This window comes from Aspergillus tanneri, assembly GCF_003426965.1.
Source record: "Aspergillus tanneri strain NIH1004 chromosome Unknown AapTan_8_pilon_pilon_pilon, whole genome shotgun sequence".
In the NCBI taxonomy this organism is placed as follows: domain Eukaryota; kingdom Fungi; phylum Ascomycota; class Eurotiomycetes; order Eurotiales; family Aspergillaceae; genus Aspergillus; species Aspergillus tanneri.
Genome location: NW_022984635.1, coordinates 1,745,315 through 1,757,431, shown reverse-complemented (window position 1 = coordinate 1,757,431; position 12,117 = coordinate 1,745,315). Strand labels below are relative to the sequence as shown.

The 12,117-nt window shown below is 53.0% G+C and overlaps 4 protein-coding genes across 4 annotated transcripts; 1 reads left to right on the top strand and 3 right to left on the bottom strand.

Annotated features, from left to right (window-relative positions):
• Positions 1-908: 908 nt before the first annotated feature.
• On the bottom strand, positions 909-4,713 carry SLA1 (cytoskeletal protein-binding protein SLA1; the record flags this gene model as incomplete). Its single annotated transcript, XM_033575755.1, has 5 exons — positions 909-934; positions 1,010-2,827; positions 2,893-2,923; positions 3,000-4,331; positions 4,516-4,713. The coding sequence occupies 5 exons, from the start codon at positions 4,711-4,713 to the stop codon at positions 909-911; spliced, it is 3,405 nt and encodes a 1,134-aa protein (XP_033421610.1).
• Positions 4,714-5,523: 810 nt separating this feature from the next.
• On the bottom strand, positions 5,524-7,191 carry YOS9 (Protein OS-9; the record flags this gene model as incomplete). The annotated part of the gene is made up of 2 exons (XM_033575754.1): positions 5,524-6,981; positions 7,075-7,191. The coding sequence occupies 2 exons, from the start codon at positions 7,189-7,191 to the stop codon at positions 5,524-5,526; spliced, it is 1,575 nt and encodes a 524-aa protein (XP_033421609.1).
• An 803-nt stretch (positions 7,192-7,994) lies between these two features.
• ATNIH1004_011187 (pirin family protein) lies at positions 7,995-8,903 on the top strand (the record flags this gene model as incomplete). The annotated part of the gene is made up of 1 exon (XM_033575753.1): positions 7,995-8,903. The coding sequence occupies one exon, from the start codon at positions 7,995-7,997 to the stop codon at positions 8,901-8,903; it is 909 nt and encodes a 302-aa protein (XP_033421608.1).
• A 519-nt stretch (positions 8,904-9,422) lies between these two features.
• Positions 9,423-11,886, bottom strand: pmt4 (dolichyl-phosphate-mannose-protein mannosyltransferase; the record flags this gene model as incomplete). Its single annotated transcript, XM_033575752.1, has 3 exons — positions 9,423-9,880; positions 9,936-11,583; positions 11,650-11,886. 3 exons carry the CDS (start codon positions 11,884-11,886, stop codon positions 9,423-9,425), a joined length of 2,343 nt encoding a protein of 780 aa, XP_033421607.1.
• Between the last annotated feature and the right edge of the window lie 231 nt (positions 11,887-12,117).

Sequence of the window (12,117 nt, the reverse complement as noted above, 5' to 3'; positions counted from 1 at the left end):
GAAAATGAACGACTCTAATGACACCTTTATGACTTTTCATGACAGATTCCCGTCGTTTGGTTGATGGAGTTTCAAGAGCGAGGCATTGTACATTTGAGTTGGAGTTTGGTTCGATTTACATCCCCAGGTATCATGGAGTTTGGATATGGGCTTATTTTTTTTCTTGATTTTGAATGCAATCGATCGTGTTAGGGACATCGTCATGACGTATACCAACCGTTTCAACGAGATATACAGAAAAGACGAACATTGAATATTTATTACGTACATTGTGTTTTGATTACAACCTATATGTACCGTACATACCAAAAATAGCACATGAGATAAGGAAACAATGGGGGGCGTAAGGCCAAGGACAGGCTCAGATACTATGAGACAGGAAAGTCCAGAAACGACGGGGATGAGGGAAAAGAAAGCAATCCCTCACTTCTCTGTTGGACATATCGACGATTTGGATGAAGACAAAAGGACAGGACAAAGGAAATGAGGAACACATGAGAGCTGTCTTTCGGGATTACGCACTGCTTGAATTCAAAACTGCGAAAGGAGACCGAAAAAAAAAAAAAAAAAAACATAAACAGTTCTAGGTCGCTGAGTCGGCGTGCAAAGGGCAGTGCATGGGGCAAACAAAAAAAAAAAAAAAAAAAAAAAAAAAAAAAAAAAAAAAAAAAGAGAAAGAATATAAAGGCAGGGAAAGGAGATTATACTTAGAGCATTGGTTCCAAACCTCAGACGTAACAGATAGACCATAACTAGGTTTTAGAAAAGATTACGGTGTGAGAGGCAAACGAACCCAGCAGATCATATCCATGTTGTGCATGATTCCGCCCACAGAAGAAACAAATAAGGTATAGCAATGGTTCATGTCCCGCAAAGGAAAAAGAGAGTTATATACATCAGAATTCAGATTAGAAGCCAAACGGATTCGTAGGTGCTAAGGAGCAGATGGTGTTAGCATATGATTCTCCCGGTTGTATATGCAGAGCGCCAATCGCTAATAGAGACTTACTGGCTTGAGAAAGATTGGCCTTCAGACCAGTTGGCTGTGCAGCCAGCTTCTTTGCGGCCTCGGGCTTAACACCAAACCGGACTGACGGCGCGGGCCCCGTCTTCTGTGGCTGCAGCGGCGCCGCTGTCGACTGTTGGGGGATGGGCGGGATTGAGGGTGGGGTCGCATTAGACAAGCTACCCGCACCATTCATGCCGGTGGGCTGAGGCTGTAAGGGAGGGGGAAGTGTAGAGTTGATGCCGGTCTGCATTGGTTGCTGTGGGAAGCCTCCAAAGCCGGTAGGCTGAGGCATCATACCCTGGAAACCAGGCTGCTGCTGCTGCTGCTGCTGAATCCCGAACTGTGACTGTGGCTGGAAGCCAGTGGGTTGGGGCATCAGTCCATTCCGGAACTGGTTCGGAGGCATGAAGCCCGTTGGCTGAGGTTGAAGCGACTGCTGGAGGTGCTGCTGATTGAGCTCGGCAAGGCTCTGCCCCAGAGGTGCGGGCTGGGGCCCCATTTGAGGAATTCCCGTCAGCTGAGGTTGCAATGGAGTAGCTCCAAAGGAGTTCGGCTGCTGAGGAAAATTCTGCGGCGCTGACAGTGGTCGCTGGGGTGGAGGGGGAAGCAACGAGTTCTGGCCCATATTCTGAGGAGGCTGGGGGCGTTGTCTCGAGGCCTGTTGGAAGCCGGTTGCTTGCGGGCTGAACCCTTGCATATTACCCTGAAGAGGCTGCTGCTGCCCAGGTTGCCCCAATTGGGAGAAGAAGCTCGGGGTGGCCCCAGTTTGCTGGGGTTGTTGCGGCGGTTGCGACACCGGTGCGGCAGTCGACTGCATCTGAATCACCGGCGGTGGTGACTGAGGTGCAGGAGCAGGCGGTGCAAGGGTGGGCTGGAGCGGCGGGTGAAGCACGGATAGGTCCGCCAGGGCTCCCGTCAGCTGCTGCTGGGTCAGAGGTTGAGTCGTCGCCGGAGACGTCGTGGCAGCCGGGGGAGGAGTCGAGGTAGCCGCAGGCACAGAAGAAATAGAAGACTGCTTGGGATGCTTGACTTCCCATGCATCATCGTCGAACCCCTGCTTAGGGGGTGGTTTCTCGACCGGAGCAGAAGCCGGGGGCGTGCCACCCCGCTCCGTGGCGGTGTTGTCCTTCTGCTCGAAAGCCTTGGGGTCGACGACATCGCCAGTCTGGACAGCAGGAGCTGGTCGGCCCTTGCGAGTGTTGTTGCGCAAGGTACCCCCGGGTCCCGCAAACAGGCCACCGTGGGCACCATCCTCCCCGTTTCTGATGACTTCCTCACCGCCGAAGCTGACATTGCGCAGCTTCGACTTGGAGCCAGTGCGGCCAAACGTGCTGTCTAGGTATCGCATCACCCGCAAAATATCTCCCTCCTTCAAGCCAAGCGTGCGAAGGACTTCTGGCGTGATTTCGGGAAGAACGGTCTCGTCCATTGAGTCCTTGACGAAGCTCTGGGCATACCGCTCGCACTGGTGGGGACCAACACCGGCCTTGAGGAAGAAGTCGAACCAGTCATAGTCGGACTGTTGGATGGAAGCTCCCGATCGCTTGCCCTCACCAGAGGGCCGTGGTTGTTCGGATTCCAGACGCTGGGACCGACGTCGAATGTCGGATAGGGGCTTGTCTTCGTCCAAGGATACACCGGTCACCTTCTCCACGTACTCTAGGTCTTCCACTGACATCTTGGGAATCGGGACCGCGATTTTAACGCCATTCATCTTGTGGAGGTGGATCTTTCCATCTTGAAGGCCAATAAACTGGGCCTCCACAGTGAATGACTTCGTACGATCAGTCCAATGTCTCGTTTTGCTCGGATCCGGTTCTTAGGGATACAGTTAGCATGACACTCAAAGATGACAGGTCGAGGCAGTAGAAGAAACCGCTTACTTGACTTATGGCTACTTCGACTATCGCGCTTCTGCCGTGCAAAAAACAACTATTAGCCTCTCTGACAGCTCCAAGATCACGATCAGGCCATTACTATGGACACCTACCTCAGGACTCCGCGAACCCTTCGCTTCAACCGTGGACTTGCGCAACGCCTCCTTAGCCAATCTGGACTCCTCGAGCCGATTTCTCTCAACGGCCGACAAGCCCGAATCCAAGATAGAGGGCTGACTGGCGGGAACGAATCCGGTAATCTCCACGTAGCTGCTTGGGACAACCCCTTCCTTGCCGTTCTTCATACGCCGAACCATCCACCACTCCTCGGATTTGGTGTCGTCCAAGATGACGACCTCATCACCGGCAGCCACGGTCACCTCGTCGTCACCCTGCGCCATAAACTCATATACCATCTGTCCCTTTTTCTGGGTGTCGCCGCCACTAGTTCCGGCCGCAATAACTTCCCTGAGACCCTCTGCGCGGTAAACCCCCGATATTTCACCCAATGCCGCGACAATCTCTCGAGCGGTGTCTTTCGCTCCAGCGTGGAAATCGATGCTTTTGCTGGGACGGACCATTTCGACGAACACGTGCTTTCCTTCGATCGAGTAATGAGTTAGCTTGTCCGCAGTCCATTCCTGGGTATCTCCGTCATCTTCGGGCGACATAAAGATGATCCCCGTGGCGATGTTGATCCCCAGGGTTGTAGGTTTCTTCTTCCTTTTGCCCATCACCTCTACCATCTCGTTGATATTGTATATATGATATCCGGAGGGAGAACGGGGGGCCGGTTGGCCGACTCTGTTGTACGGGGGAGACTCCTTCACATGGCCTTTACGATTAGCCTCCTGGATCGACACTACTGGGGGTCGCGGAGGTGGTGATGGCTCTGGTGGAAGTTCTAGGCGGACGGGCGAGGAGATCTGTTCCGACGGAGGACGATGCGGCAGAACTGGTGGCGGCGGCGAAGGTTCGTTCCGGTAGCTCTCTTCGGGTTCATTGGATGACTGTTGAGGCTGAGACGGTAGCGGCGGTGGCACGGCCTTGTTGGATTCTGGCTCTGTGGGGGATGCATGCTGTTGGTGAATGATATTGGCAATTACTGCGGCTGCTGGGTTTTGAGCAGTGTCGATGGGGGAGCTCGAGACAGCGTCGTTGGGTTCATCGGTTGGCACCGCAGCTGGCCGCTGCGGAAGAGTGGGAGGAGCCGATTCGACGGGGGAAGAGGATGGAATAGATGTTGCTGCCACATGAGCCGGCTGGTTCTCTATTTCGATGTAGTTCGCAGGGGCGAAGCCGAAATCCGAGCCCACGCCAACTAGAGTCCAATCCGGATCCGAGGTATCATAGACCACAAGTTCCGCGTCTTCCGAAAAGGATACCTCCTCATCCGTTTGGCGTGTATAGTCGAAAAGCGCTTTCGCTGAGTGAACTGGTCGAGCCTGCAAATGGGGTTGGTATGACCTGTTAGCAAATACACGCATTCCCTCTCTAGTTCTACCCCTGAAAAAAAGGACAAGCCGCGACACAACAGGTTCGATCTGAGTCTCTTCAGAAGATATGGTAACCGATAATCTGCTCACCATAAACTCGACCAACGGCGTGCTCTTTCCAGGTGATCCTTACCTCCTCGACATAGTTATTCGGCACGAGGCCCTCGGGTTCATCTTCATCGTCCCGTTCCGCCTTCTTCTTGGCTTTCCACCAGGCATCTTCGTCGCTCTTCTCGAGAATATACAGCAGGTCACCCTCACGGAGTTCTAACTCGCCCTGCGCTTGCGGGTGATAGTCGTAAATGGCCGCGTATACCCCCAAGAACCCCATTGTGGGCAGCGATTGCTGGAAAGGCAATTATGAACCAGCTGTCGGGGGTGGGGCTGCTGCAGGCAGCGTTCCGAGAGAACAAGTGTCGTAAAATAAGAGTTCCGTTCCAGTCCGTCAGGACTGGTTTTGAGGAGCGAGTGGATGGACCGGTTCCGGGGGAGGAGGGTGCAGCCTTGGCAATTGCAGGCACTAGTGGATCCAAGGTCTAGCCCAAAAAGGACAACCCAGTGGTCGATAGGAAGAGTCGGCAATGATGGTAATGGGAGTCACTGGGGAAGGAGGGGTGAGAGGGAGGAGAGAGAGGAGAGGATGATGGGTTGGCAGGAGACGACGAGGGAGATGACAGTCGGGCACATAGGGAGAGCGAGAGGGGCGGAAGGCCTGAGGCGGTCACGTTTTCTGCACCCGTTAATTCTATTTATCTTTTTATCTGTCTACATATCTATCGATGGAGATATTTGTTCTTCTGACTCTACGGATGACTATTTGAGAGGCTTTTCATCTAATATTGGGGCAATGGCACTGGCTGGTCCGTGGCTTGAGGCTGCATATCGTCGTAATTGTATATCGACGCATAGATGCCGAGTCATGTCTGTAATCTTGCATGTTCTAGACATCCCCAGTATATTGTAGGTTATAGAACATCATGGGTCATAAGAATAGAACCAGCGGATATCAAAAGGAGGATTTGTTTTTTTAAAAAAAAAAGTCACAATGTTATACAACAAATCAATGGCTTCATATAGACCCCAAATGCAAATGGTCCAGGATATGGGAAAAGTAAATAGAGAGAGAATCAAAAAAGACAGGCTAAAGTTCATCTTTAAACGTCTCTTCACTGCCCTGACTAGAGTCATCCGACTGATGCGGTCGTTCTTCTCGTTCACCCTCTTCCATCGGCTTGTTCTTCGGGACTGCGTTCTTGGGATCAGTCTTCTGCGTCTCTTCATGCGACGAAGAATCACCATCCTCAGCCGTCTTGCTCGTCTCTTCCGACCCAGTGCTGTCGGTTGCCTTGTCTTCGTTCTCATCAGTATCCACGATCCCTCGCAGTTGCCGTTCTCCATTGGTCGTGACCATCTCCAGGGCCCAGTCCTTGCCCTTGGCCAACTTCTCCACTTTGTTCTTCAGCGCTTCAATCTTCTCCGGGTCCAGGTCATATCTCTTTAACTCTTCGCGGGACATCTTCCGCACCTCGCCATTCTCCCGCTTAGCGACCGTCTCCACCTTCTCTTCCCCTGCGGAAGCCACCCGGCCCTTTTCAATCTTTCTACCTTCCGACCCGACCAGTCTTTGCGCTCCGACCTTGATGTCACCAACCACCGGAAACTCCGACCCCTCTGCCGATTCGACCAGTCGCTGGGTGAGTTGGTATGCTCGCAAAGCTTCCCAGTCCGGCACCTCGTCTGGGGTGATGATCTCTCGACACTCCACTGAATGCACCTCCTCCTGTTGCGGAGGTAGAAATGCTACGTCGTTGCATAAGCGTGGCGTGTAGATCACCATCAGATAGGAGCAGGTCGTCAATTCTTTGATCCACCCGATCCGGTCCGTGGACTGGGGATGGCAATGAAACTGCACTTCGATCCTCCGATTCCGGCCGGTCAGATCACACCGCGTTCCTCCATCGAGACGCTGGACTAGATACCGCGAGCCCCCTTTGGTCTGCAGTTCGGCGACTTCCGTCGTGGTTGCCTTTTTGCCCTCCGCTTCTGCGGCCTCATCATCGCCATGTTTGGGCCGCGAAAACCGGCCGAGGATGAACGAATGGGTCGTGGGGTCCTCCAAGGGAGGGTAGTTAGGAATGCCGCTGCCCGAGGGGAGCGCATGAAACTGCTTGATCTGATTCTTGTAGCAGAAGGAGTAGGACCACCATCCGGAAACGTAGTACATGCATTTCCCCTCCATCTCGCGTAAGAGCTCCATCCCACGGTCTGTGGCTCGCGCCAGCTCCCTTTGCTCATCCGCTTCGTTGGTCTCTTGCGTGCCATTGGGATTGCTTTGGTTTTCTGGTTCCACATGTGGAATTCGACACAGATATCGCTGCGCTTCCAGGCCCATTTCTTCGTAGGTGGCTGCATGTCCGTCCCGTGCCTGTCGTCCTTCGTCTCGGGAGTCGCGTTTACCACTGCTCAATGATACCTGAGCTCGATTCGGTTCGGCATTTCTTTGTTGTCCGCTAAAGGCAGAAGAACCGTCCTCCTGTGGGTGCAGAAACTCGCGTGCTTGCGATTCCAGGATATATTCGTCTGGGAAAACAACTTGATACTGGGATGGATAATGGCATCAGTATCCACGCGCTCCTAGTGAAAATAATGCCACTAATATGGGTTACAAGAGGGAAGGAAGATGGGCACATACTTGAGGGAATGCGAGAATGTCGTCGTAGACATTGAACACCTTTTTGCTAGCCCACGCGGTGGAACTCGCACACGCCAACGCCAGCAAGGGCGCTACAATCCGGGAACGTCGTGCCATGCTTATGACCTCCAGCAACGGAACCGAGGGGAGGGAGAAACGATGAGTTATAGGGAAGACAGGAATGGAGTAGTAATAGATTATGTATGGCTGAATAGAGACGATCTGGCCTATTGCGCGCTTCCCGGCGGAAGAGAACCCCCTAACGCGTGGCGCAGGGTAAAAGGGAATTTTATCGACGGGAGATCCTGAAGGAGAGAGAAGAGCCCAGCTAGCAAACCACAACCATCATTATCATCATCAGCGTGGAGGAGGACAATCGGCTGCTGTGAAGAACAGCCGTGCCAAATCGGGGCGTTATCACCACGTGCCTTCTTCTCTGAATGACGTAAGTCATTAGTCAGATAACCAATGACTAATCTTATGCAAGTTAGTTAGTTACCCAACTAAGCCATTAGCTTAGCCATCAGTCAGCGGAATGTCAGCAACCCACGTGACTGCGCACTCTTCCGCTGCTGACGGCAATCTTGGTAATCGGAATATCGCTAGTTAACTCAAGTCTCGAGGCCGCTTATTCGAGAATGTATAAGAAGTGACTAACTCCCAGCTCGTCATGTCGGGTTTTCTACCAGCTTCCTGCTGCACGCCCTCCAGGGTATAAAGAGTTGTGGGTCGTGTCCATGAGACCTTTTTCGTCGTTGTTAATTGGCATCACCGCAATACTTCTTTCTCTATTCTATACAGTCTATCGATCCTCTACTTATTTGGGTCCCATCTCCACTCTAGTGTCCTACTTCCAACCGCAGCATTCACAAAGTTTCACGACCACGATTGGCACCAATCCTCCGGTACTCGTCACCCAAATGGCTGTCCCCCGCGCAATTCGTCAGGTATTCCTGGCCATTGAGCAAGCAGAGGGCGTCGGTGCGCGAGTCCGTCGCTCCATTGGCACCGCCAAACTACGCAACTTGAGCCCGTTCCTCATGCTGGATCATTTCACCGCCGGCGCTGAGGCCGGCTTCCCCGACCATCCGCACCGAGGTCAAGAGACCATCACCTACCTGCTCTCCGGAGCGGTGGACCATGAGGATTTCGCCGGGAACAAAGGCACCATTGGACCCGGCGATTTGCAATTCATGACCGCCGGACGAGGCATCATGCATGCTGAAATGCCGCGTAAGAACCCTGATGGCAGTCCCAACGAAGGCATGCAGTTATGGGTCGATCTGCCAAAGAACCTGAAGATGTGCGAACCGCGGTATCGCGATCTGCGTGCCCACGAGATCCCCACCGTGGATATCGATGGCGGTCGTGTCACTGTTAAGGTCATCTCCGGTCAGTCGCACGGGGTCGACTCTGTGCGGGATCTTGCCTACACGCCTGTCTGGATCTTGGACGTCACCGTGCGTCCGGGAGGTCGTATCCGGCAGAATTTACCGATGGGCTGGAATGCCTTCGCCTATACGTTTGCCGGTACCACGGTGTTCGGGTCTAATGACTCCACGCGTCTGGTGAAGGAGTACCATAATGTCGTCTTCGAACAGGGCGGGGATCACATCGAGGCTTCCGTGCCAGACAATGCCGAGTCCGAGTCGCGGTTCATTCTGGTGGCCGGCCAGCCGCTGAACCAGAAAGTGGTACAGTATGGTCCGTTTGTCTTGACCAGCCAGGAGGAGGTGTATCAGGCTATGCTGGACTACCAGACTGCGTCGAATGGATTCGAGAGGTCCCGCGGCTGGGAGAGTGAAATCGGGAAGAGAATGGCGATGTAGGATTAGAGGCTATCTGTTCTGTTGTATATGTATATGATATGATACTCATGTCGGCGTTGCTTGGTTGTTGCTTTTCCTATTTACCTGTCATTGTCTAGGAGTCCTTGAAATACAACTGTCCATACGAGACCTATAGAATCTAAGGTCGATTGATCCATCGATCTTGCTTAGACTAGAAATCCTATTGCTATTAATACATGCAGTTCTGCGAGAAGAAATGAAAATTTCATGTCTCTTTATTAGAAGTCAGATATTCCTTAAAAAGGTGCCAAAATAACAATGCTTCTTGATCTCTTTTGGATAAATTGAAGAAAACTGCGGCTGGGGGGAGTCCGAAGCCTCCCTCAGAAACACGCTGGCTATAGATAAAACCAAAAACAGAGCCTGGCTGGAGAATAAAAACTATCTTACATGGTGTACGAACGCTCATATCCCAGGGCTCGGATAAAATAGTCTCACCCGGATGAGCGAGCCATCACCCTGCCAACTGCGGGCAAATATCCCCTCAAATCGACGGCTTTATTTTGCGAAATGCAAATCATAGCCCAGCCACCTACGTGCATTTACCCCGTCGACATCCAAGCCGGGGGTGCCGTACGTCAAAGGAGCGTAGAACCAGAATCCCCAGAAAGTACACGCTAAGATGACCAGGGTTGCAATCCAACCCGCAACGAGGGATTTGGTGCTCATTCGCTCCTTCGCAGTCACGAATCGGCCCAGAGAAGTGGATGCTTTCGCCTTGCCCGACGGATCGTCCTCACCACCGTTCGAGGCCGGGGTGACTATGATGGGCTGAACGTTGAAGACGAACTCGACCAACGCGCCTGTCACCAGAGCCGAGGCCAGATGGGCTGGCAGGTAGTGGTGCAGGAAACGTTGCCGACCCATCAGCCAAAAGGGGAAGTAGTGAGCTGCCCAGCAGAGGAACAGGAAGCCGGTGCTGTTGTATAGGCGGGAACGTGCACCCGGGCCCCAAACTTCAATCTTGTCAGCGGCAAGAACATGGGGGATATTCTAGATTACGGTACTCACTCTCCTCCACAGCATCCACTCCACGTCGAAGGGACAGTTGGTCCGCCCCAATGACGCCGGCGAAGACCGCCAAGAGACTGCTGGCAATCCACCATCCGATGGGGTTACCCAAGAAATAGATCTGCTCTCGGGTATCGTTCTTCGTCCAAAAGCTGACACCCCGCAGGAGAAAGGGCCACTGGAAGGGCTCACTGGCATAGGGGTGGCTGCTAGTGAGAGCGTTGTTATGGAAAAACATCGCCCGCTGGAGTTCAAGGTACTTTCGGAGGAAGGGCAACGGCTTGACCTTGCGCTCTTCCTTGATTCTGCGAGGGTGATCCTCCTCCAATGACTCGATGGAGTCGACGAACCACAGGTTACTATTCTGGGGAACATTCTTGTTACCATTGATCTCGGCTTGTTTGAACGCCCAGTCTGGCAGGGGCGTTGTGTGCGTCCACATGGCTACTCGAGTGGGGACGTGGATCAGCTTGAAGTGGCTGGACAGAGTCCGGAACTCCTGCTGCGGCTTGCCATTCTCGATCTTGATCTCGAAGAGCGTATCATTACGTCGCTCGCCGTTCGCCATTTCGTGGGACACAGTTGTGAATTCCTGGTTAGTCGGGTAGTAAGGGGAGGCAACGTCGTGCGTGAGGAGAATAGTGTCGGTACCCAAATGACGAAGCTGGATAATATCGCCGTTGCGCACATTGTGGCCCTCTCTGCCTTCATTGTCGTCCAGAGAAACAGTCGGGAGGATCTCCCATTGGTTGTTCGTGTCGTTGTAGGGGTATCCCGTCACCTGTTGGCCCTGGCTCGAGATGCGTCCATCGTCATAGCGAAGAGGATACGTTTCCCAGTGACTGTGCAGGAACACCTTGGTGTCCTTGTGTTTGATGGTGATCGTGTCATGGTATTGGATGTTGATCGACTGTGCGGAGAGGGCGTTGTCGCTGAGAGTTTCCTGGAAAGCGGGAGTCATGAAGTCGTCGCCAGGACCGGAGCGGGTGAGAATGGCGAAATGCACCTGGAACCAGAACAGATAGAAAAAGAAGGGTACGACGATGAGGGCGACGGCGCGGGCGACAAAATGCTTGGTCCACTCGGCCATGCTCAGCACCCCGCTGGCACGTCGGATGTCCAACAAGTTCCAGAGGTCGACCAACACGGCAGCACCAATGGTGACAAACGTGAAAACACCGACATACTTGGTGGAGATGACGCAGCTAAGACAGACCCCGGTCATCAAGAGCCACTTCCACCACTTTCGCCCGAAAGGCTGATGGCGCAGTTTGTAAAAGCGGACGTAGCAGAGGATGCTCAAGGCCATCGTAAGGACCAAGCTCGCATCGAGGAGGATCAATCGATCTTCAGCAATGTGCGCATTATCAAACAGCACCAGTCCGGTGGACAGGACGCAAGCGGGCAGCGAGTAGCCAGACTCCCACATGATCAGGAAGACCACGGGGACTGTCAGGGCTCCGAGGGTTGCGGGCATGGCACGGAGAGCCACGTAGGGAACATTGTTGTCAACGTACGAATCGCCGATGTTGTCGAACAAGAAATTGCCATCAAAGCCAACCAGCCAGCCCATAAACGCAAAGAGAAGTTTGCCGAAGGGCGGATGTACATCGAAGAAATACGTGCGTTGTAGGTAGTACGATGCAAACTAGAATGGTTTCGATCAGACAACAATCGATCTCCGGACGTTCCAACTACACATTCGAGACCATACCTTGCCGAAGTGCACTTCATCGAACACGACTTCCGCGGGATATGAAATCTTATAGAATCGGGTGACGAATGCCAGCGCGGTCAGAATGGTTATGGCCAGCCTGTAATCCCATTCTGACGGGGGCTTGGTGGTTGCCGCCGATTTCAACGAATGAGAGGAACCATCAATTGACGGTACAGGCGCAGTCTCCTTCTTTCCGCCTCTCTTCCGAAGAGATGGCGAAGGAGGCGAGGACATAATAGCGGGTACGAATGGAAAACGGCTGTAAAGACTACTTAGAAGACTGAGAGATGCGGTGAGGCAACATTAGCAACGCGAAACAAGCCGAGGGGAAGGGAGAATACGAGCAACATACAATGATTACGGAGAGAACATTATACAAAGGAGAGGTGTCTTTTAGTCCTGTTCTTCTTCTCCGGAGAAGGGAAGCCAGATGGATTAGTTGACGGGGTTGGATTGCGTGGCTTC